Source organism: Tursiops truncatus, chromosome 3 (genome assembly GCF_011762595.2).
Source record: "Tursiops truncatus isolate mTurTru1 chromosome 3, mTurTru1.mat.Y, whole genome shotgun sequence".
Taxonomy (NCBI): Eukaryota; Metazoa; Chordata; class Mammalia; order Artiodactyla; family Delphinidae; genus Tursiops; species Tursiops truncatus.
The window spans coordinates 159,069,156-159,091,354 of NC_047036.1; the positions used below are offsets into that span (position 1 = coordinate 159,069,156).

A 22,199-nucleotide genomic window follows, 5' to 3' on the forward strand; every position below is an offset into this window, starting at 1 on the left:
GATTAAGGTGATCATATGTGCGTGGGTTTATCTCTGGGCTTTCTATCCTGTTCCATTGATCTATATCTCTGCTTTTGTGCCAGTACCATACTGTCTTGATTACTGTGGCTTTGTAGTATAGTCTGAAGTCAGGGAGCCTGATTGATGAATACACACTCATTCTTGTTGGGTAAATACCCTGAGTGGAAATTCTAAGTGGTAAGGGAGGCCTATCTTCAGCTTAAGCAGATACGGCCAAGCAGACTTCTAAGACTGTCGCACCAATTTACCCTCCCACCCACAGCAAATAAGAGTTCCAGTGGCTCCATGTCTTCACCAACACTTGGCATCGTCAGTTTTGTTAATTTTGGCCATTTGTCTCACCAGTTTGAATTTCTTAGCTATCATGTACACTCTTGCCAGCTTAGAAATCTGAACTGAAAAAGCTGACCCGTGCTGTATAGAAAACACCCCTTTCTCATCTTCCTTATCCACCTGCCCTTTTTATTTGTCATTGGGAAGCGCCCACAGAGAATTTACAAGACATTAAGTAGTTTGTGAGATGGTTCCCTTTGGAACCTTTTGTCTTGGTATCCTGGTGTTCAGGCCTGTGTAATCCTCCACTTGAGGGCAGGCTGGATCTAGTGTAGACTCACCTCTAACCAATGGAATACAGTAAGGGTGATGGGACTTCACTTCTGTGAGTAGGTTTAAAATACAAGATTTCCATCTTGTTGCAGACTCTCCCTTGTTGGCTACAATGATGCACACTGCCCTATAGAGAGGCCCACATGTCACGGAACTGAGGGCAGCCTCTGGCCAACAGCCAGCAAGGAAGCAAGGACTTAAGTTCCACAGCTCACAGGGAATTGAATCCTGCCAACAACCACAAAGTGAACTTGAAAGCAGATCCTACCCTGGTTGAATCATTTTTTTTTCTTTTTTTAAATTTATTTATTTATATTTGGCTGCATCAGGTCTTCGTTGCTGCACATGGGCTTTCTCTAGTTGTGGCGAGTGGGGGCTACTCTTCGTTGCGGTGCGCAGGCTTCTCATTGCAGTGGCTTCTCTTTGTTGTGGAGCACAGGCCCTAGAGCAGGCAGGCTTCAGTAGTTGTGACACGCGGGCTCAGTAGTTGTGGCTCGCGGGCTGTAGAGCACAGGCTCAGTAGTTGTGGCACACGGGCTTCGTTGCTCTGCGGCATGTGGAATCTTCCCAGACCAGGGCTTGAACCCGTGTCCCCTGCACTGGCAGGTGGATTCTTAACCACTGCGCCACCAGGAAAGCCCTTAAAGTGTTTTTAATAAAGTGTTCTCTGGGGGAAACGGGCCCCTTGTTTGCTCTGAGCAATCTCCCTCAAGGTGACATCTGACCTTCTGTTCTAAATGTCACCAGCACAGAGGACCCCAACTCCATCTGCCACTTTCAGAAGATTTTACCTGCAGAAGTAAAGGTGGGAGACCAGTGGGTGTGATGAGGGGGCAACAGTGGTGACCCTTGTGTGAGTTAGGCAGGGTGTTGGCACGTGGTGGGCATCCAAAAACCAACAGCTCTTCTCAACCACAAATAGCACAGTTAAGTGCTTTCAATATCCCGTTTATGCCTGCTGTTGCAAAAATACCACGAAGCTGGAGCAGAGGCTATCTGTGCCTCCCTCCCCTCCACAGCAAGTACCTGTGACCCTGCCTGGGGCCTCCTGTGACCAGAGGAGCGTGTCTAGCTGGTGCACAGGGAAGGCTAGAAGTGTGAGGGGTCAGTCCCTCTGGGAACAGCTCTCAGCTAATGCCTGATGGAAATAGGAGGATAAATATCCCAGCCCCCTCACCCCTGGGCTGGGACCAACTGCCATGTGTGCTCTATACTGTCTCCCTGGGGTGCCCAGGGGGATCGAGCCCCCGTTGCCCTTAGCGCCATCTGCCCACTGGCGCCCCCTGCAGGGTTCCGGGGCTTCCTGGGGTCACTTCCCAGGTAAACCACATCTTGGCAATCATCTCAGCCTTTGGTTCTGATGACCCTAAACCAAGGCAACATCTTTTTTATAATTAATTAATTAATTAGGTTGTGTCGGGTTTTAGTTGTGGCATCTTCATTGGGGTATGCGGGATCTTTTCGTTGCAGTGCACGGGCTCTTCGTTGCAGCGTGCGGGCTCAGTAGTCGTGGCGCATGGGCTTAGTTGCCCCACGGCATATGGGATCGTAGTTCCCCGACCAGGGATCAAACCTGGGTCCCCTGCATTGGAAAGCGCATTCTTAACCACTGGACCACGAGGGAAGTCCCCAAGGCAGCATCTTTAACAGGTGTGTCTACACCTCAAAATGTACCAGGATGCCGACAGCTACTTATGTCGGTGAGGCCCGTGGAGCTAACGGAGTCATTGATGCGCTCCGATTTGGTCCTCACAGCTGTACTATGATGGGATTGGGGGATTAGCCCTATTTTATAAAGAAAGAAACTGAAGTGCAGGTCGCATGACTGCTCCCTGAGCCAGGTCTGTCCAAGCTGGCTCTTGGAACACAAAACCCTCATCAGGTGCCCGGGACAGGGAGCAACCAGAGCGTTTGGCTCCAGCCCTAGGACCAGCCTCTTCCCTGCTCGCCAGATTCTGATCAAAATACGAAGGTGCTCAGCACCCCATCCAGGGCGGTGTCGACAACAGGGCCAGGTTTCAGCAGGGACTGTGGGCAGCGCTTCCAGCCAGCCTCCCACGTTGTAACCTTGCAGACTTTCCAGGGCTCCAGTTCTTGGTCCCAGGAGGACGCGCGGAGATCTGGGATCTCTGATGGGATGAGGCTAGTGAGCACGTAGGGCCCACATTTAAGGAGGTGCTCGCTTCAAACTTGGGGCCCACCTGCAGGTGAAGGAACCTGAGAGCGAGTGCCTCCTTAAATTTTCTTTTTTTTTTTTTTTAAGTTGAGGTGAAATTCACATAACATGAAATTCACCAATTAAAAATGTACAGTTCAGTGGCATTTAGCGCACGGACGATGTGCAACCATCACCTCTATCTAGTTCCAGAACATTTCCATCGCCCCAAAGGAAACGTCATCCCTATTAGCCATTACTCCCCATTCCCCCGCCCCCAGCCCCTGGCAACCACTAATCTACTTTATATCTCTGTAGGTTTGCCTGTTCTGGACATTTCATATCAATGGGATCATTGGCCTTTGTGTCTGGCTTCTTTCAATCAGCATCATGTTTTCAGGGTTCATCCGTGCTGTAGCATGTGTCAGAGCTTCTTCCTTCCTTTTATGGCTGAGTAATATTCCACTGTATGGATGGATCACTTTTTGTTTATTCATTCATCTGTTGATGGACATTTGGGTTGTTTCCACCTTGTGGTGACTGTGACTAGCGCTGCTATGAATGCACGTGTACAAGGATTTGTCTGAACCCTTGTTTTCATCTCTTTAGAGACTCCTTAAATTTTGTACCCGCACCCTAGTCCTGGCCTTGAAGATTAGGCCTAGACGTCTAGCTTCTAATTCTCCTGACCAGTCCACCAGGTACTCCTCGCACACAGCAGCTTGGGTCCTTCCTCCTCAACTCTCTTGCCCACCCTCAGAGTCCCCAGGGCCTCCCCCATTCCAGAGAGTTCTCAGAAACTGGAGTCTCCAGTGTTTCCCGGGCACTAGCTATGTCCTGGTGTCCTACGTGACAGGGTTATGGGGTTCCAGCCATCACCACCGCCGTGTGTTCTCACATGAGTGGCCTTGCTTTTCTGGCCTCAGTTTGCCCATCTGTGAGTGGGGTTGTCCTAAGGATTAACTAAAGCCGGAAGTGCCTGGTGTGTGTCTGCAGTACTAGGCATGGGACACGACATTCATTCTGACTCGATCCTCTTCAATGATATTTTCATGCTCACCGAGAGCCTATGCTTCCTGGGCACCCCTGTGACAGGTGCCATATGGGAGGAGGAGGTCTGTGCAGCCTCCCAGGGGCTCAGGAAGGAGGTGATCCAAGCCAATGGGGCACCCAACTCTGTACCTGATCATCAGAATCCTTACCCAAGGTCAGGTTTGGGGACCAGCTTCCCTGCTGGGTGCTGCCACCTCTCTGCCCATGGAGATGGGTCCTGGGGGACTTCAAGCCACTGTGTGGCCGAGCTTCCTCCACCCCGAGTCCCTGTGTGGCCCAGGAAGGGACGGCTTGGGAGACTTCTGGGGACATTTGTCCATTTGGGGTGGGGGCAGGGACCAGGCCATCCCCGCACCCTGTGAAATGTATATGCGTGAAGATTTGTGGGGCATGGGTCCCAGACTTGGCTCTACAAGGGGCACACTCTCTGCCCCCTGACTCCTGCCCTTTCTACCCCCACTCCTTTCCCTCCACCCCTCATCCTGGGTCTGCACTTGGCCACGCAGCACGTTTGGACATGGCTCAGATGACATGGAAATAGTGACATGGAGTTTATTTTCAGGTTGTGCAGGACAGGGGTGGGGCCAGGGCCTCCGGAGACCCCCTGAGGCTCTGAGTTATCCACTCCAAGCCCTGTCAGTTCCAAGAGTCCCAGACACTGGCCATCAACCCACCTTTTCCTGCTACCAGGCACCCCGACTGACAGAAGCACAGGTTGACACGCCTTGAGGACCTGCTATGCACAGGCCCCTGGAATGGCTCACACGGAGTCTCACGGGAGCCTTAGGAAGAGGGACCGCTTCCATTCCCATTTTACAGACCAGGAAACTGAGACACAGAGCGCTGAAGCCCTCAGCCACAGGCCCACAGCCAGGAGTCTGGGTCCAGGCCTCCAGGTGCGTCCATGGCCCTGGGCTGCTCTGAGCTCCGCACACACAGGTTTCAAACGCTCACAGCCCGGAAGGAGTCGCAGAGTCTGAGACTTGCACTATCAGCAGCATGGGGGTTACAGGACCTGGGTTCGAATCCTGGCTCTGATGCTCAATACTGGCCGTGGGACCCTTGGTGAGTCACTGCCCCTCTCTGGGCCTCGGTTTCCTCATCTGTAAAATGGACGGAGATGTTTAGAGAAATGCTGCCTGAGCTCTCCCCTCCCCTCCTGCCTATACCAGAATCTTATTCATTCTGGGCAGCTACATTTCCTTGTCTCATCTGTATTGAAGCGTGGCCACATGACTCTGTTCTGGCCAATGGGGTATAAGCAGAAGTGTCCCAAGGCCTCCCAGGAAAACTTCCAAAATCTCCTGAGAAGTCCTGGCCCTCTGCCTTTCTCTCTGAGTGAGGTAAAGGTAAAGGTTGGAGCCCTGGCAGCCTTTTTGTGCCATGAGGCAACCTTGAGGACACACATCAGGGATGCTGTGAACTGAGAGAGAAATCAAGTTATACTGCTACTGTGGTTGAGCCTGGAGCTATCTCTACAAGGGTCCTCTTCCTGCTGCCTGACCCTAGGTCTCTATCCTTGATCTTTGGGCTCACACCAGAGTGGAGTCCTTCCCTGAACCCCCTGGCCTGTGGCTCAGGATGCTACGCATCTCATGAGTGACCTCTTCCCAGTGCCCCTCACTGGCAGACAGTGTCCGGTGCATGCGGAATGCAGGCAGGCTGCCCTCCCGGCCTCCCCCTATGGCTGCAGGTGTTGTGGCAGTAACCATGGATCTGAGGGAGTCCCCAGGTTTTGGGTAGGATGAGTAGGGGGTCCAGTGATGGGTACCCTGCTGGGGCTGAGCCCTGGAGCTGGCCTTGGAGACTTCAGAAGGGCAGACAGGGTCGTCTTCAAAGTGCGGTGGGGACAGCTCATGGAGGCCACGGCGGGTGGCCCGGGCGGCCCGGAGTAGAGTGTGGGTCAGCGCCGCCACCAGGACCAGAGCACCCAAGCCAAGGATGGAGGCAGCTGCCGCACCCGTCTCGATCTCGAAGAGAAGCAGGGCGTAGATGGATAGTGCTGGGGAAGGAAACGGCTCTTATTCAACGTTTGTTCTCCCACCCCTGGGAGAGCTCCCCCACATGGAGAGCAGTTATAGAAAATTGTACATTATGATAGGCACATAGACTAACGCATCTAACCCCTTCACACCCGACAAATACATCATCATCACATCTGTTTTACTATAAAATGGTAAATTGCGTGTTATGTGTACTTTACCACGATTGAAACAACTCAGATCTCAGGCTTTCTGAATCCCTGTGATTGACCTTGAGTGAATCACGGTCCCTCTCTGGCCTCAGTTTGCTGATCTGAACAACAAGACAGCTGGCGGGGACTTCCCTGGTGGTCCAGTGGGTAAGACTCCGCCCTCCCAATGCAGAGGACCTGGGTTGCACCCCTGGTCAGGGAACTAGATCCCACATGCATGCCACAACTAAGGAGCAGCAACTAAAAATCCCGCATGCCGCAACTAAAAAGATCCCACATGCCACAACTAAGAACTGGCGCAGCCAAAATAAATAAATAAAAGTAAATCTTAAAAATCAAAAAAGACAGTTGACGACCTGGCCTTGAGGACCTGTACTGGTTCTCTGTTGCCCTGTCCGATGTCCAGTTGGCACCACCATTCTTTTTGGTGGGGACTGTGCTGTGCATTGTAGGACATTTAGCAGCTTCTATCCACCAGATACCAGTAGTACGCTCCGCCTGCCCTATCGTGACAACCAAAAATGTCTCTAGATGTTGATTGCCAAGTGTTCCCTCAGGGGCAGAATCAGTTCCCATTGAGAAGTGCTGGTCCAGTCCCTACCCCTACCCTGGTCACTGGTCTAGAAGGACTGACCCACCATTCTGGCATCAGTGACATGTATGGTTCTAGGCCAATCAGAGCACTGCTTCCCCTGATTATAGTGATTGGTGCATGGCTATCACATGACCCAAGCTCAGCCAATCAGAGTCAGCCCTGGGACCTTTGCTTGGCCTATGAGGACAGGGTTATTTTCTAACTGCAGCCATTAGGGAATTGGTAGGAGAGAAGCCCAGAGCTGATGAAGGACTTCTTGGCACTTTGTGGGCTGTTTTAATGCTTTCTCCAGCTCTGTACTCTTGCTTTTGAAGATGCCACAATGCATCATGTCTGACATATTAAGGCAAGGCCAAGGACTTTTTTTACTCTAAACATTTTTTTAAAATATTTTTATTTATGTATTTATTTGGCTGTGCTGGGTCTTAGTTGCGGCATGTGAACTCTTAGTTGCAGCATGTGGGATCTAATTCCCTGACCAGGGATCGAACCCAGGCCCCCTGCATTGGGAGCGTGGAGTCTTAGCCACTGGACCACCAGGGAAGTCCTTGCTCTAAAATTTTTTTTTTTTTTTTTTTTTTTTTTGCGGTACGCGGGCCTCTCACTTTTGCGGCCTCTCCCGTTGTGGAGCACAGGCTCCGGACGTGCAGGCTCAGCGGCCATGGCTCAAGGGCCCAGCCGCTCCGCGGCATGTGGGATCTTCCCGGACCGGGGCACGACCCGCGTCCCCTGCATAGGCAGGCAGACTCTCAACCACTGCGCCACCAGGGAAGCCCTAAACATTTTTTTCTTTTTTTGAAAGATCTTTATAACTATTATTTTGGCTCTGGTTAGCAATGAATGAATGATTGGCTGGACATGCTCAGGAATTCTTGCTGAGTGAGGTCACCTATCCTCAAAAAGAATCTAAATGGGAGCTGAACAAATTCTTAATTTAATGCTTAATGAGGCTGACATAGTTACCTTTGTTTGCCCTTTGTGAGTTTTCTTGTATTTTAGAATAAGAATATTTTATTCTTCAAGTCTCCAACACTTTTGTTGGCTTATGAAAAGGCTTGAGGTCATAGGTATTGTGTTGAAAGCGCTTACAGAGACAGGCCTCTTTCTCAGGGCACGGCAGGTGATGAGATGAAGTGAGAAGCATTTCTGAAGACCTCATTGGAGTGCCTGGATCCAGCCACACCTGAGGCCAATAACCCCTGATCTTTTCAGATACACGAGTCACTCCATCCACTCTCCTTTTTAAAAAACACACATCCAGGGCTTCCCTGGTGGCGCAGTGGTTGAGAATCCGCCTGCCAATGCAGGGGACACGGGTTTGAGCCCTGGTTCGGGAAGATCCCACATGCCGTGGAGCAACTAAGCCCGTGCACCACAACTAATGAGCCCACGTGCCACAACTACTGGAGCCCACGTGCCTAGAGCCCGTGCTGTGCAACGAGAAGCCACCGCAGTGAGAAGCCTGCACACCACAATGAAGAGTGGCCTCCTCTCACCGCAACTAGAGAAAGCCCGCTCACCACATCGAAGACCCAATGTAGCCAAAAATAAGTAAATAAAATATATTTAAAAAAAAAACACACACACATCCAGAACATTTTTGTTTGTTTTTGTTTGTTTTTGGCCACGTGGCACGTGGGATCTTAGTTCTTAGTTCCCTGACCAGGGATGAACCCACGCCCCCTGCAGTGGAAGCGCAGATTCTTAACCATTGGATCGCCAGGGAAGTTCCACACTTAATAAAATCCAGAGCATTTTATGAAGTCAAACAACAAGAGTTATGCAGAGTTCGCTGCACTGTACATACAAATTCCCACAATGAACCCTAGGCTCATATCTCATGAATAAATCTTTTAAATATATCGTGTAAACTTCTATTTCTCTATTATGGTACTAAGGAAAAACAGTAATAGCAAATCTCTGTTTTTCAGTCAGCTGATTTTTTTTTCTTCCAGTGAAACAGGTTGTTTATAAGGCTGCCAAGGATCTATGTATGATTCAGCGCTGAGTCTCCAGCACCAGCAACATATTTTTCAAGATTAGAACAAAATATAAGATGTCAGGAGTCTCTTTAAGAAAGGTGATGAGGGGAAGGGGGGGGGGGAAAGAAAGGTGATGATTGGATTCCTTTACCAGCATGTTGTGGGTGAGAGAATGTTGATCAAAGAAGAGTTATAAGTCGGGGAAGGAAAGACAGTGCAGTGTGTCCCTCGGGCACTCAGGTTATTAGTTTTTACTCTGCTTCATGTTTTGGGATTTAAAATTGCATTTCTGGTTTATGAAGCGTATTTTTTTTTCTTAAGCCCTTCTTGAGCTGGATTCAGATATTTGTGACCAAAACAGTTTTTGCTAAGGTCAACCTGTGAAACACTATCTCCAGAAACCACCAAGGACTTGGAAACTTTTATTCAAACCAAATGTAGAAAACTGATGAATCAGAGGTGTTCTGAAGACAGCTGCCATTTATGGAATCCCCACTGGGATCAGATGCCAGCCATGGGCTAGAGTGTAGGAGCCAAGAGTGAAACAGGCAGGCTGCCTCTGGAGCTGACCCCAGTTGTGGGGCTATTACCCCCGGTCACCCCAACCCAGGGCCCTACACCCCATGTTCTATCCTGAGCACGTACCTGCTAAGTAGACGGAGACCCCACAACAGAAGAGGCCGAGGGCCACATGTCTGAGGAGGCGGCAGTCATAGAGAAACCAGTCAGACCTGGCAGGGAGGGGGGCAGGAAGAAAATGGGCTCAGGAGGCAGAGCTGGTGGAATAAGGATGGGGAGGAGAGGTAGGGGGAGTGGTCCAGCTTTGGGGAACTGGAGGTCTATGTGAGGACCTAACCATCCACTCATCTTTCCCCCCACTCATTCATCCTTTACCATCCACCCGTCCCCATCAATTATTCAATCATACAGCCATCCATCCATTTAACCATGCTTTGTTCATCCATCCATCCATTTATTTAAATATCCATCATTATCCATTCATCCATTTGTCATCTGCCATCCATCCATCCATCCATCCAACCCCCACCCACCCATCCATCCATCGTCTATCTCCCAGTCACCATCCATCGAGCAAACCAACCATCTGTCCATTCATCCATCCAGTCCCTAGCCATTCCATTCCCCTCCCCCAAAACCCATCCATATACATCAGTCCATTCGAACACCCAACACTAATGAAGCAGCTATTGTGTACAGACACTTGCTAAACATCTGACCTCCATTATTTTACAGACCATAAGCTTATTTGGGGGTGAGAAAACTGAGGCTAACTTGTTATCAGTGACAATAGAAACAGAGATTCCCAAGAGCTGACATGGATTGAGGACTTAGTTTTGAGCCCAGCCCCTTGCTAAGTGCTTCCACTGGGTGCATGCCCTTCTCCAGTCCTGTGAGATCAGGAAAAGGAGAGCTTCCATCATCACTCACCTCCCACCAATACCATGGAAATGGCCTCCTCCCTGGTCTGCCTTCCAACTCCCCTCCTGACCCCTTTTCTGCACAGTGGCCAGAGTGGGTTCTTTCAAACTTAAGTGGGTTCTTTCAAACTTAAGTCAGATCACATCCCTCCTGGCTCACAACTCTCAGTCAGAGAAAACCCCAAGGGCTTCACCACAGCACAGGAAGCGCTATATAATCCAGTACCTCTTGGACTTCCTTGGTGGTCCAGTGGTTAAGACTCCGTGCTTCCACTGCAAGGGGGGGGGGGGCAAGTTCAATCCCTGGTTGGGGAACTAAGAGCATGCATGCCACATGCGGAAAAAAAAAAAAAAAATCCAGTACCTCTCACTTCCTGGCCCTCATCTTCCTTATCTACCCTTCAGCCACACCAATCACCTCTATCACCTTCTAACGCCCTAAGCTCCTTCCTGCTCCAGGGCCTTTGCACATGCTGTTCCCTCTGCCTGGACCACAGTCCCCCAGATCTTCTGCCTCCTTTCCTCCCTCAAGTCTCAACACAGGCCTCCCCTGATGGTCCCATCTCATCCCCCACCCTGTCCTCCTGCACCACATCACCCCATTTTCATCCATTTCCGGCATTCATCACCATTTGACATTACTGATCTGTTTTGTATCTTCATTATCTGTGTCCCCATGAAGGTGGGTCCAGGTCCGCCTGGTTCCTGCTGGGTCGCCAATACCCAATGCTCGGCTCAGCCCCCCGGCAGGTGCCCAACGCATATTTGTCAACTGACAGAACACATGCTTTTCAGCACCCCTTGAACTATCAGACGGAGGGTGCACAGTTCGGATGGGATCAGATGGTGGAATTTCCCATCCGCTCAGATCCATGGAATCCTGGACAAGGATCCCAGCTCCCCTCCCCCAGCATCCTGGAAGGAAACACTCAGATATGGGACAGCCAAGTCCTTGGCTCAAGGAAGGTTCCGCACTCCACATGCACCCGCCGGCCGCCCTGTCCAGTGCCCATATCCCCGAGCTCAGGTGCCTGACAAGGAACCCCACCCAGGGCCAGGGCACATGTTCTGGCTCTACCAGATTCAAGTTCAAATCCAGTCCACCCCCTTCCAATCCTGGCAGCCTAGAGAGAGCAGACTCTTTTTAACACACTGTTAAAACGGGAGATAATAACAGCGCCAGCCACCCAGGGGGCTTCACTGTGTTAATCCACATTAAGTGGGGGGCACCTAGAGCTTAGGTTTCCATAAATGACAAACGCTATCAACACTGGGGCTAACTGACCCCAGGCCCTCTCTGAGCCTGTTGCCACATCTTTGAAAAGGGGGTCCCAGCTGTAGTTGTACCTGCTGTAAATTTTCAACAAATATAGGATGGAGGGAGGGGATGGATGGAGAGAAGGAGAAAGAGAGGGAGGGAGGGACGGAAGAAAGGAGGAAGGGAAAGATGGATGGAGGGAGTGAGGAAGGAAAGCTCTCCCCCAACCTGAGGCCCAGAGAAGGGAAGCGGCTCCCCCGGGCTTGTCCAGCCCCCAGCCGGGCAGAGGGGCCGGTCCTCCTACCTGCCGGAGCCCGGTCCCCGCGCCATCTCGGCGCCCAGGTGGCCGCAGAGCGCGGCGAGAAGCAGACAGGTGAGACCCAGCACCAGGGCGAGCGCGGCGAGCGCGGCTGCCAGCGGCAGCAGCGCCCCGGCCGCGTCCTCCGGCAGCCCAGGGCCGGCGCCCAGCTCCGGGCCCACCACGTCGATTCGCGGTCCTCGAAGTTCCGCGCGGCCCGCCTGCAGCTGGAACAGCAGCTGCGCGCCCAGCGCCGCCAGCACGGCCGCGGGGATGCCCAAAAGGATCATCGCGGCCAGCACCCGGCCGCCGTACGACCTGGCCATGGAGGGGTCCTGCGGGCCTATGGGACAGTTGAGGAATCAAAGAGATTTTAGGGGGCAGGGGAGTTGAGGGGCGTCCGAGGCCCTCGGCGGTCCAGAGGGGGCGGGGCCGCAGGGGGGGGTTCTGAATATTGTCGGGGCCGCAGAGGGCTCGGGATGCCAGTCGCGGTGAGGACGAGAAAGCTCTGGGAAAACTTGAGACAAAGTCTTTTCTTTCTCCGTGAGCGACAGCTCCTGGCCTCAGAGTTCTGGAGGGGCGGGGCCTGCGGGGGGCGGGGCGAAGAAGGGGCGGAGGCGGTCCCACGTGGGATAAGGGCGCCGTGGCGGGATCCAGAGAGCCTCACAGATCCATAAACTCATTCAAGTGCCCCATTTTCCCCTCCCGCTGCCCCAAGCACCTGTTTCATTGCTGTCTTTTAAGAAAGAAAAGAAACTTGACCGAATTTTTAAATAATTCGCTCTGATATGTGGTCTCTACCCGCGGATCCGGCAATTGGCTGGAATGTCCCCTCTGCTCACCTTCTTTCAAGGCTTTTCAGAAACGTCAGCCACCTCAGAGAGGCCCTCCTGCACCCCCTCCCCAAGCAGCACACCTGTCCTTCGCTGCTAGCCTTTGTTCTTCCCACGGCACATTTTGGGGGATATTACTTATTTATTTTTAAGTTTTAAAAATTGAGGTGAAATTTACACGACATAAAATTAACCATTAGAGGGGCTTCCCTGGTGGCGCAGTGGTTGAGAGTCCGCCTGCCGATGCAGGGGACACGGGTTCGTGCCCCGGTCCGGGAGGATCCCACATGCCGCGGAGCGGCTGGGCCCGTGAGCCATGGCCGCTGACCCTGCGCGTTCGGAGCCTGTGCTCCGCAACGGGAGAGGCCACAACAGTGAGAGGCCCTCGTACCGCAAAAAAAAAAAAAAAAAATTAACCATTAGAAAGTGAACAATTCAGTTGTATTTAGTACATACACAACGTTGTGCAACCATCACCTCTATCTAGTTCTGGAATTTCCATTTCCCCCCCCCTCCCCCATTAGCAGTCGCTTCCCATTCCCCCCTCTCAGCCCCTGGTAACCACAAATCAATCTACTGTCTGTCTCTATGGATTTGTCTTTTCTGGACGTTTCAGATAAACAAAACCAGACAATATGTGGCCTTTTGTGTGTGGCTTCTTTCCCTGAGCATAAGGTTTTTAAGGCTCATCCATGTTGTAGCTCGTGTCAGTGCTCCATTCTTTTTTTTTTTAACATCTTTATTAGAGTATAATTGCTTTACAATGGTGTGTCAGTTTCTGCTTTATAACAAAGTAAATCAGTTACACATACACAAATGTCCCCTTCCCTCTTGCATCTCCCTCCCTCCCACCCTCCCTACCCCATCACTCTAGGTGGTCACAAAGCTCCTAGCTGATCTCCCTGTGCTATGCGGCTGCTTCCCACTAGCTTTCTATTTTATGTTTGGTAGTGTATATATGCCCATGCTTCATTCCTTTTTTATGGCTGAATATCATTTCATTGTATGGGTGGACCACATTTACTCATTCATCTTTTGATGGACATTTGGGTTGTTTCCACCTTTTGTCGACTGTGAATAGTGCTGCTAAGAACATGCACACACAATGATTTGTTTGAGTCTTGTTTTCATTTCTTTTGGGTCTACACCTAGAGTGGGATGGCTGGGTTATATGGTAACTCTCTAACTTATTGGGGAACTGCCTGTTTTCCACAACGGTTGCACCATTTTACATTCCCACCAGTAGTGCACCAGGCTTCCAATTTCTTCATTTCCCTTCCAACACTTGTTATTTTCTCTTTTGTTTTTTTTTTTTTTTTGTAACCATTCTACAGGATGTGAATGGGTATCTCATTGCAATTTCGATTTGCATTTCCATAATAACCACTGAAGTAGGGTGTCTTTTCATGCCCTTGTTGGCTATTTGTGTATCTTCTTTGGAGAAATGTCTCTTCATATCCTTCGCTCATTTGGATTGTTTGTCTTCTTGCTTTCCTGTAGCACTTTACATCTCTGGCAGCGCACCATGTGCATTTTCCCACTATGTGTGGCCCGGTAGTGGGGGAGGGGTGGCTGCTTCAGACCGTAGAATGTCTGCTTCAAGTGTCCACTGCTGTGTCCCCTTTGTGTCTGGGTCTGCACCTCGCACACAGTAGGCTCTTAATAAATGCTTGTTGCATGCATGAGTGAACGGATCGCTTTGTACTCCTGCTCTGTAATTCTTGCGAAGTTTGAAATATCAAAACTGAAAATGGTTTCAAAGTTAACACATTCCTGATAGATCCAGAATATAAGAGTGAATGAGGTCGACATGGCCTCCTGCAAGCCATCTCTGTCTTAATGCATTTGGGCCTGAAAGACAGCATAGTCATCACCTAGGCTTTACAGATGAGGAAACTGAGACACAGAGAGGTTAAGTAACTCCCTAGGTCACGCAGCAAACACAGACAGCCTAGCTCCCACCCACTGCTTTATATTGCTTCACAGAAATGTTATAGATCCCACTGGTTTTGAATTTCCAGGTCTCTTCTCTAATTTGGGGAGCCATTTTTTTCAGGTTTCAAAATTTTGGGGTCTTCTGGGAAAAGTTTGTGGGCCTTGAGCCCTCAGCCCAGTGCCTGATGGGTAAAATGACCCCAGGGGAGAGAACAGGGTGACCCTTCAGCAACAGCTGGCTTCTTCCTTTGCTGTGTGGCTTTGGGTAAATCCCTTAACCTCTCTGGGCCTCCTCATCTATAAGAGGAATCAGTTTATTCATTCATTTATTCACCAGGCTTTGGCCCGACACACCCAGCCTTTTTCTTCATCGCCAAAGTTAGAGTGAGTTTTCCATGTTTTACAGGTAAGAAAACGTCTCACATTGGGATAGCTGGGGCTCAGTGATTTGTTTGGAACAGAGTCCTTGCTCTGTTCTGGGTGTTGGGGATACACAGCTGTAAGATAGAGGCATTTATTCATTCAAAAAACATTGATGGGGGCCCGTGCCCCCCTGGCTCTGGGGACCCAGTGGTGACAAAGGCAGGTCCAGCTTGCCCTTCTGGGGAGGAGGTGAAAACACACGCTAAATCAGCCAAATAAAGGGGCAATTCTATGCAATGGCCAAAGGTCATTACAGCCCTCTTTTAGACTTCACAATTATTTGATGGAGGCTGGGCGGTAGTGTCACAGATACCACAACCTGGCACCCCCTTTGAATATGGGGGTGATTCTCTGGTTTGGGGGTGTCTGGTTTCAATTTGGAAATTTAACCCTGCAAGTTGGCAACACTCTGTAGGTGACACTCTGACAGTGATCTTGTCTGCCTTGGCCAGATGCCAAGCTGTCCCTTCCTCACCTTAGCTGTGACAAGCAGGAGTAGAGATGGGGATGGGAGGTTTGATCCCTATCTACCAGGAGGGAGACTCAGAGACGGCCAGTGACCTGCCCACATCACACAGCCTGACAGGACAGGGAGCGGACTTCCCTACCTCACTGCCCGGGGGGCAAAACCTGGCCACTCTCATTCCGTGCTGGCTGAAATAGTAAAGATATTGATGGGATGTGTGTCCTGTGGTTTGCTCTCAGGAAGGATGTTTTTTAACTTCTTTTAAAGGCTGTCGGTGAGCCAGCGACCTAAGAATTTAAGAGCCATTATCACAGGGTTTAACACAACCATTTCACAGATAGGCCTAATTAAGGTCAATGAAGGGCAAGATGTGTCTGGAACCAGAGCAGGTGGCATCACCGACCTGAGCCTCAATTTCCTCACTTGGAGATTGGGGGTTAGGGGTGAGCAAGAAATGAGGCACTTGTCCAGTCCCTAGGCCTCCAGGGCCCCCCAAATCCCGGAGTCGCACCGCCCTCCTAGCACACCCTTTCCGGAGGCTGGGAACAGGTGTGGACTGCACCTCATTTGCATGTTTGGCCCCTCCCCTAGGACGTACCTCCCCATCTCGCCGCCAGGCGGCGCCAGAGGCAAAATGAAGAGGTTCATGCGCGGAGCGAGCTCCGGCTCTGGGTCCTTGGCTGATCTGCCAGGTAGGACCTTGCCTTACTGTCATTTTCCAGAGGAAAGAAAGGAGGCGTAGAAAGGGGAGGTGACTGTCCTACAGTCACACAGCCGGGAAGGGGCTCCAGACTAGGGTTTTTGATTTCTATATTCTGCTGTCTCCTCGTGAATCCCCAGGGTTCACCAGGGACAGGGAGACTCTGAGCCCTCGCTGAAGGTCCTGGACCCAGCGCACACGACACCAAATATTGAACTGCATCCCGTGCAAACTACAAATCCGTTGTTAAAGGATTACTGTAGTTTTGCGCATGAAGCATGTGAACAACGCCATTTAGTGCACGGCGGGCCGAGGGTTCTCAGCACCATCATTTGATTTTGGTTTCCATTTTCCCATTTTGGAACTTGTAACCACCCCTCCTCCCCAAGTCTTAAAAATATTTCTAGAGGCCCTTGAAAAGCTCTCCCTGCTTCACCACCCCGGCCGCTGGAGAACCAAGACAGGTCCTGGGCCTGCCAGGTCCTGGGGGGGAGGGGGAGGGAGGCCTCACACAGAAACCTCCGTCATCGGCCCTGTGCTAGGTCTCACCCTCCACCTGGGGCGGGGGTGGGGCGTCCGAACTACCTCAGGTCCCGCCCTGCTTCTCCCCCGCCATCTCATTACACAGCCCCTCGCCCCCGCTGAATCCTGAGGGTGTGGAGGGTGGGCCGCAAAAAAGACCCTTCCTGCTCCCCACTTCTCGGCCTTTACTCTGCATCCGGGGAGCTCAGAGCAGCTCCACCCTCACCGCTCCTCTGCTCTTCGGGCTGGGCTCAGAATACAGACCGCCTCCCCAGCCCGCGGCTCCGGCCTGACGCTACGTCCCCTCCCTCCTCCTGGCCTGAACTCAGAATGGTCCCCTCCCTTCACCCCGACCCCACTTCCCGTCCCGCTGGGGCTCATCAGAGATTCTGCTTGCTTTAACCGTCAGCCTTCCACCAGGGGGCCTCAAAACAGCCCCCCGGTCCCGCCCACTACCGGGAGGTCGGGGGGTGGGGGTGGGATGAGGGCTTATCACAGACTCGCCCCTGTCTGTCTGTTCTGTCCTACCGGAGGGTTCAGAGCAGACCCCCACCCCCTAGCCCCACCCACCCTAGGGGAGGGGGAAGGACTCCTCATAGACCCGCCCCTGTCTGTTCTCTCCCACCAAAGGGATCAGAACAGCCCACTTCCGCCCCAGCCCCGCCCCAGCCCCGCCCCCGCCCTCCTCGGGGGTTTCATCATGGACCCACCCCCAAGTCCGGTCCACCCCTCCAGGGGTCAGAACAGCCCCACTGACCCGCCCTCGGCCTCGCCCTCCTGCCCGGGGTCGCCCCCTCTACCCCGGCCTCGTACGCCCCGCGCAGCCGGGTCCACTCTGTACTTGCGGCGGCGCAGTGGTTCGGTGAGGCTCCGCGGCGCGGGGTCGTCCAGGTCCTCTGGCAGCAGGAAGCTGCGGTCCAGCACCTCAGACGCCTCTTGCCAGTTGGCGAAGCAGGCAGGGCCCAGGCGCCGGATCTCGTCGGCCGCGTCGAGCGTGAGCACATCCCCATTCGGCTTGAGCACCACGACCGCCGGCAGGCGCTCCACGGAGAACCGGCGCCCGAGGTCCCTGCGGGGCGGGCGGGTCAGTCCGGTCGGACCCTCGTCCTTGACCCTATGCTGAGGAGCCCCACATCCCTCCTCCCAGTACTTACTGAGCGCCTTCTGTGTGCACTGTCCCATGCCGGCCTCTGGGGATGCCCAGGAACCAGAACAGGCCAGGCCACACTGGCCTCCGGGCTTTGGCTCCAACACCCCAGACATGCTCCCACCACAGGGCCTTTGCACTGGCCATGTCCTCTGCCTGGAGCACTCTCTCCAGACATCTGCGGATTAAGACCCTGTATGCTGCAGACACCTAACCTTAAATCTCAACGCCTCTCTTTCTCTCTGCTGATGCGCGGCTCTCAGCATCCAACACACTGCATAGTTTATTTCTCCTGTTTGTCATTTTCTCCCACAATAGAAAGTAGCTTTCTCCCACAATAGAAAGTAGCTTCACTAGGGCTACTTTCTGTCCCTATTCACGAGTGTCCCCATTGCCCGAAACAATGCCGGGCACAGAGTAGATGCTCAGGAAATGTGTGTGGGATGAATGAATAAACACTGACAGATTCCATAAAGAGATACTAAACTGAGTAAAGGACTTATGGTCAGAGAGGACCTCTTTAAGGAGGTGACCCTGGAGCTGAAATCTGCAGGAAGAGGAAGGGGAGAACTGGGGAAAGTTTTCCCATGCAGAGTGCGCACAGCTGGTGCAAAAGCCTGAAGGTCAGAGGGAGATTAGAGTGCAGCATTGATCATAAAGGCCCTGCAGGGCCATGGTAAGGAGTTTTTGATTTTGTTTTCTGTATGAGAGAGAGCCAGTGAAAAGCCATCCACAGGAGACCCCCAGACCAAATCTCCCATCTAGGCCAAAGCCCCACACGGTCATCATGGAGTCAAGCAGGCTACCAGACTGGTCCCATCACCCATGATTCTTAACTTCCACCCACGGGGTTCTTGGGTGGCCCTTTTCCAGGCCTCCTTACAGAGACACATAGTATTGATACTTGCAAAATCCCACAGGAGTAGGTTGCCAGACTTAGCAACTAGAAATACAGGACACCTTGTGTGAATGAATTTGAACTTCATGTAAACAACAGATAACTTTTTATAAGTATGTCCCTGCATCACGTGGGACACAGTTATACTCAAAATTTTTTCATTGTTTACATGAAATTTATATTCAACTGGGTGTCCTGTATTTTATCTGGCAACCCTGTGTGTGGGAGGGGTAGGGGGTGGGGACTCGCTCACTCTGTCTGGATACTTGCCTGGGTGAAGGCTTTGTGGAGAGGACCCTGCCTCAAACAAGGTCAATGTTTGGCTATGATCCCCTTACAGCTGGCATTTCTTCCCCCAGGGGAGGGAAATGTTCACCATTTGGGGAAAAGAACCTCCTCAGCTGCAGAAGGCTGTGGGAGTGAGCAAGTGTGCCAACTCTGATAATGTTGGGTGGGGATGAAGGTCTCCATGACCAGAAACAGAATTCTAAGTTTTGTAACAAAATTGATGACATCAGTAGAATGGCACAAAATCTGGAACTCACTTTGAAACGGTTCAGCACAAACTCCACGTGCATGGAGATAAAGCAAATGGCAAAAATGCCCAAGGGTTTCATTGTGTGCTCCTTCCAACTTTTTGGTATCTTTGAAATTTTTCTTTTATTTTTCCTTTGGCCATGCCACACGGCTTGCAGGAAACTTTTCATAGTAAAAAATTGGGGTTTAAAAAGAATGAGGGACTTCCCTAGTGGCGCAGTGGTTAAGAATCCACCTACCAATGCAGCAGGGGACACGGGTTCAAGCCCTGGTCCGAGAAGATCCCATATGCCGCGGAGCAACTAAGCCCGTGCGCCACGACTACTGAGCCTGTGCTCTAGAGCCTGTGAGCCACGACTACTGAAGCCCACGTGCCTAGAGCCCGTGCTCCGCAACAAGAGAAGCCACCGCAATGAGAAGCCCGGGCACTAAAACGAAGAGTAGCCCCCTGCTCGCCACAGCTAGAGAAAACCCGTGCACAGCCACAAAAACCCAACACAGCCAAAAATAAGGAAATAAAATAGAAATAAATTTATAAAATAAATAAATAAAAAGAATGAAAGTCTCACTGTTGAAAAGGGGAAAGTCTGCAAATAGCCACAAACGATCACAGTTTATTGGGCAGCTCCTTGGACGGCTGGAACTCAACCATCTCTCTCTCTCAGCTCCAGTGCCCTCCATGGCTCCCAGCTACTCTGAGGATCACATCCACGCTCATTAGGTGGGATTTGGGGCGCTGCTCCACATGCTGCCTTCTTACTCCTGGTATGACTGTTCCCTGAATTGGCTGTTCTTTCCCTGAATTCCTCCGAGCCTTTGTCTGGGTTATGTCCTCTGCCTGGAAACCCTTCCCTTTCCTCACTCTTTACCCTCCTATCCTCCTTGTCCTTGGTGGTGGTGGTGGTGGGGTGTCTCTCTTTAAAGCCATTTCCTCTGGGAAGCATCCCCTGACCCCCAAATCTCAGCAAGGTCTCCCCATGATATTTCCTCATGACATCCTCCCTTTGTCCTTGGGAACTACTGCAGTTCTTTATTATGTATTTATCTGAGTGTTTGAGTCTTTGTTTCACGTTTGTGCTCCCCCCTTCCCAGGTTGTAAACTCCCCAGGGAGCTGGATGGAAATGGACATATGTACCCCTCCCCCGCCCCTCTCCCCCAGTTCTCTGTTCTGATTGGCCTACAGAGGGTGCTCATCAACTTCAGATGGAACAGATACCTCAGTAAACAAATACTTCACTTTCAGCAGAAACAGCCCCTCCTCCAGGAAGCCCTCCCTGACCTCTCCTCTTACCTCACCTCTTCAGGTCATCCTCGAAGGGCAAGAAGAGCCACTTCTTGGGCATGTCCCTGAGGAACAGGTCCTGCTGCTCCTCTGTCGAGTCCTGGGACACGTACACCAGAGCCAGCTGGGCTGCCCGCAACACGTAGAACTCATCCGTGAGCCGCACAAAGAAGTCCCTGAGGATGGGTGCAAAGGCCTGGCACTTCGGGCACGAGCCGGCACCAAAGAACAGCAGCACCAGTCGGTTTTCCAGCCGGCGGCTAAGCTCAGCCTCCGTGTCCAACTCATCCTGGTCACTGTTGTTTCGGATCAGGACACGGCCAGAGAACAGGCAGGCCATGACAACCCTGGCTGGGTGCTGGGGACAGGGCGCAAGGACCTTGTGTGACCCCGAGCCTGCTGACTGGCTGCTGTCCCAGGATTAGGAATTTTTAGGAGGCCAGTTTAGAACCTCACTAATCTGCCTAACCTCGACCTGATTCTTTGCTGCCTCTGAGGGCAGGGGGTCAGCTGCTCATGGGCCTGTCTCAGCAGACAGCTGCTAAGGCATTAAAAAAACAGGCTGACATCCTGGTGTGAAAATATTTTGTTAAATTGTGATGTAAAAAGATACGTGCCTCTTCATGAATGCATTCGGTAATCCTAAACCACAGGGCTCGACTAATTAATAACAGTGATTTCTAAGTCGAGATGAGCATAAATGATATTTCAAGGTGTCTGCCTGCCATGACCAGGATGTCCTGTGAAATTATCTTTGATTTACACGGGTGACAAAGTCACAGAGCTGGCCAATATCTGCTTTGATAGGACATGAGAAAACAGGCTAAATTCCAGTTAGAAATTAATAAGAATAAACTCTTTTTTCTTCCCTTCGCCCTCCTGAATTCTGTCTGAACAGCCCACCTTAAGATTCCATGGTGAGTAAGGGTGAAAGTCATGGTCACAGTATTTTGCGGCCCTCTCCCACCAAGCGCTGGGAACTAGTTCTCCTCTCCTTGAAGCCAGTTGGCTCCTAACTTGCTTTGACCGATAGAATGTGGTGGAAGGTGTGAGTTCCCACGATAAGCCTTATTCTCACCTCCCACTTTCACTCTTTTGGAATGTGGCCTCCAGACGCCCCACGTAAGGAAGCTGATCTAGCCCAGAGGTTGGCAAACTTTTTATATAAAGGGCCAGGGAGTAAATATTTTTGACATTTTAGGCCATAGAGTCTCTGCTACAACTTTGAATTCTCTTATTGTGCAAAACCATCTCTAGACACTATGTAAATTAATTTATGTGTCTGGGCTCCAATAAAACTCTATGTACAGACACTGAAATTTGAATTTCATAGGATTTTCATATGTCGTGAGACATCAATCTTTCGATTTCGTTTTCAACCGTTGAAAAATGTAAAAACCATTCTTAGCCCGCAGTGAGCAGGATTTGGCCTACGACCCGTTCTAGCCTATTGGTTGAGAGGCCACACGGAAGAGAGCTAGATGCCCAGCCAACTGCCACACGTGTGATCTTCCAGCCCAGCCACTGACAGAATGTAGCACAGTGACTGTGCCAGGGGAGACCAGCAGAGGGACGCCCAGGTGTTACTGACCAGGGTTCTTGGCCTCCTTAATCAACAGAAGTTGATCAGAGGCCAGACAAGAAGTTCAGGCAAGGCTTTACTGGGGCCCCTGCTGCAGGTCCCTACTTGCAGAACCATAACAGTTTCCCTCGCTGGCTTGCTTGCTGAAGTGGGGGCGAGCTGGTTCCTTATATGGGGTGAGGGGAGGGGTGTGTCCAGGGGTTGGGTTGGAGGGGCGGCTTTGGTGGTTTGCCCACCCCTTTGGTGGTGTTGTGTGCAGGGGGCATGCGCAG

At 51.6% G+C, this 22,199-nt stretch overlaps 2 protein-coding genes and 1 long non-coding RNA gene across 4 annotated transcripts; 1 reads left to right on the forward strand and 2 right to left on the reverse strand.

The window, feature by feature from the left end:
* Positions 1–4,373: 4,373 nt before the first annotated feature.
* On the reverse strand, positions 4,374–12,231 carry TMEM221 (transmembrane protein 221). 2 transcript variants are annotated; one of them, XM_033853896.2, is made up of 4 exons: positions 11,608–12,224; positions 9,252–9,337; positions 5,607–5,837; positions 4,374–4,938 (listed from the first exon to the last, which is right to left on the reverse strand). In XM_033853896.2, exons 1-4 carry the CDS (start codon positions 11,925–11,927, stop codon positions 4,877–4,879), a joined length of 699 nt encoding a protein of 232 aa, XP_033709787.1. In that variant the 5' UTR covers positions 11,928–12,224; the 3' UTR covers positions 4,374–4,876. The 2 variants fall into 2 exon arrangements, with proteins under 2 accessions (XP_033709787.1, XP_033709786.1); XM_033853895.1 differs by having other exon boundaries at positions 4,374–5,837; positions 11,608–12,231.
* A 3,649-nt stretch (positions 12,232–15,880) lies between these two features.
* LOC117311694 (uncharacterized) lies at positions 15,881–21,213 on the forward strand. The gene is made up of 2 exons (XR_004525995.2): positions 15,881–15,950; positions 20,368–21,213. It is a non-coding gene; the product is annotated as an uncharacterized lncRNA (long non-coding RNA).
* NXNL1 (nucleoredoxin like 1) lies at positions 17,161–20,685 on the reverse strand. Its single transcript, XM_004312451.3, has 2 exons — positions 20,360–20,685; positions 17,161–17,549 (listed from the first exon to the last, which is right to left on the reverse strand). The coding sequence occupies exons 1-2, from the start codon at positions 20,683–20,685 to the stop codon at positions 17,219–17,221; spliced, it is 657 nt and encodes a 218-aa protein (XP_004312499.1). The 3' UTR covers positions 17,161–17,218.
* Positions 21,214–22,199: the final 986 nt, after the last annotated feature.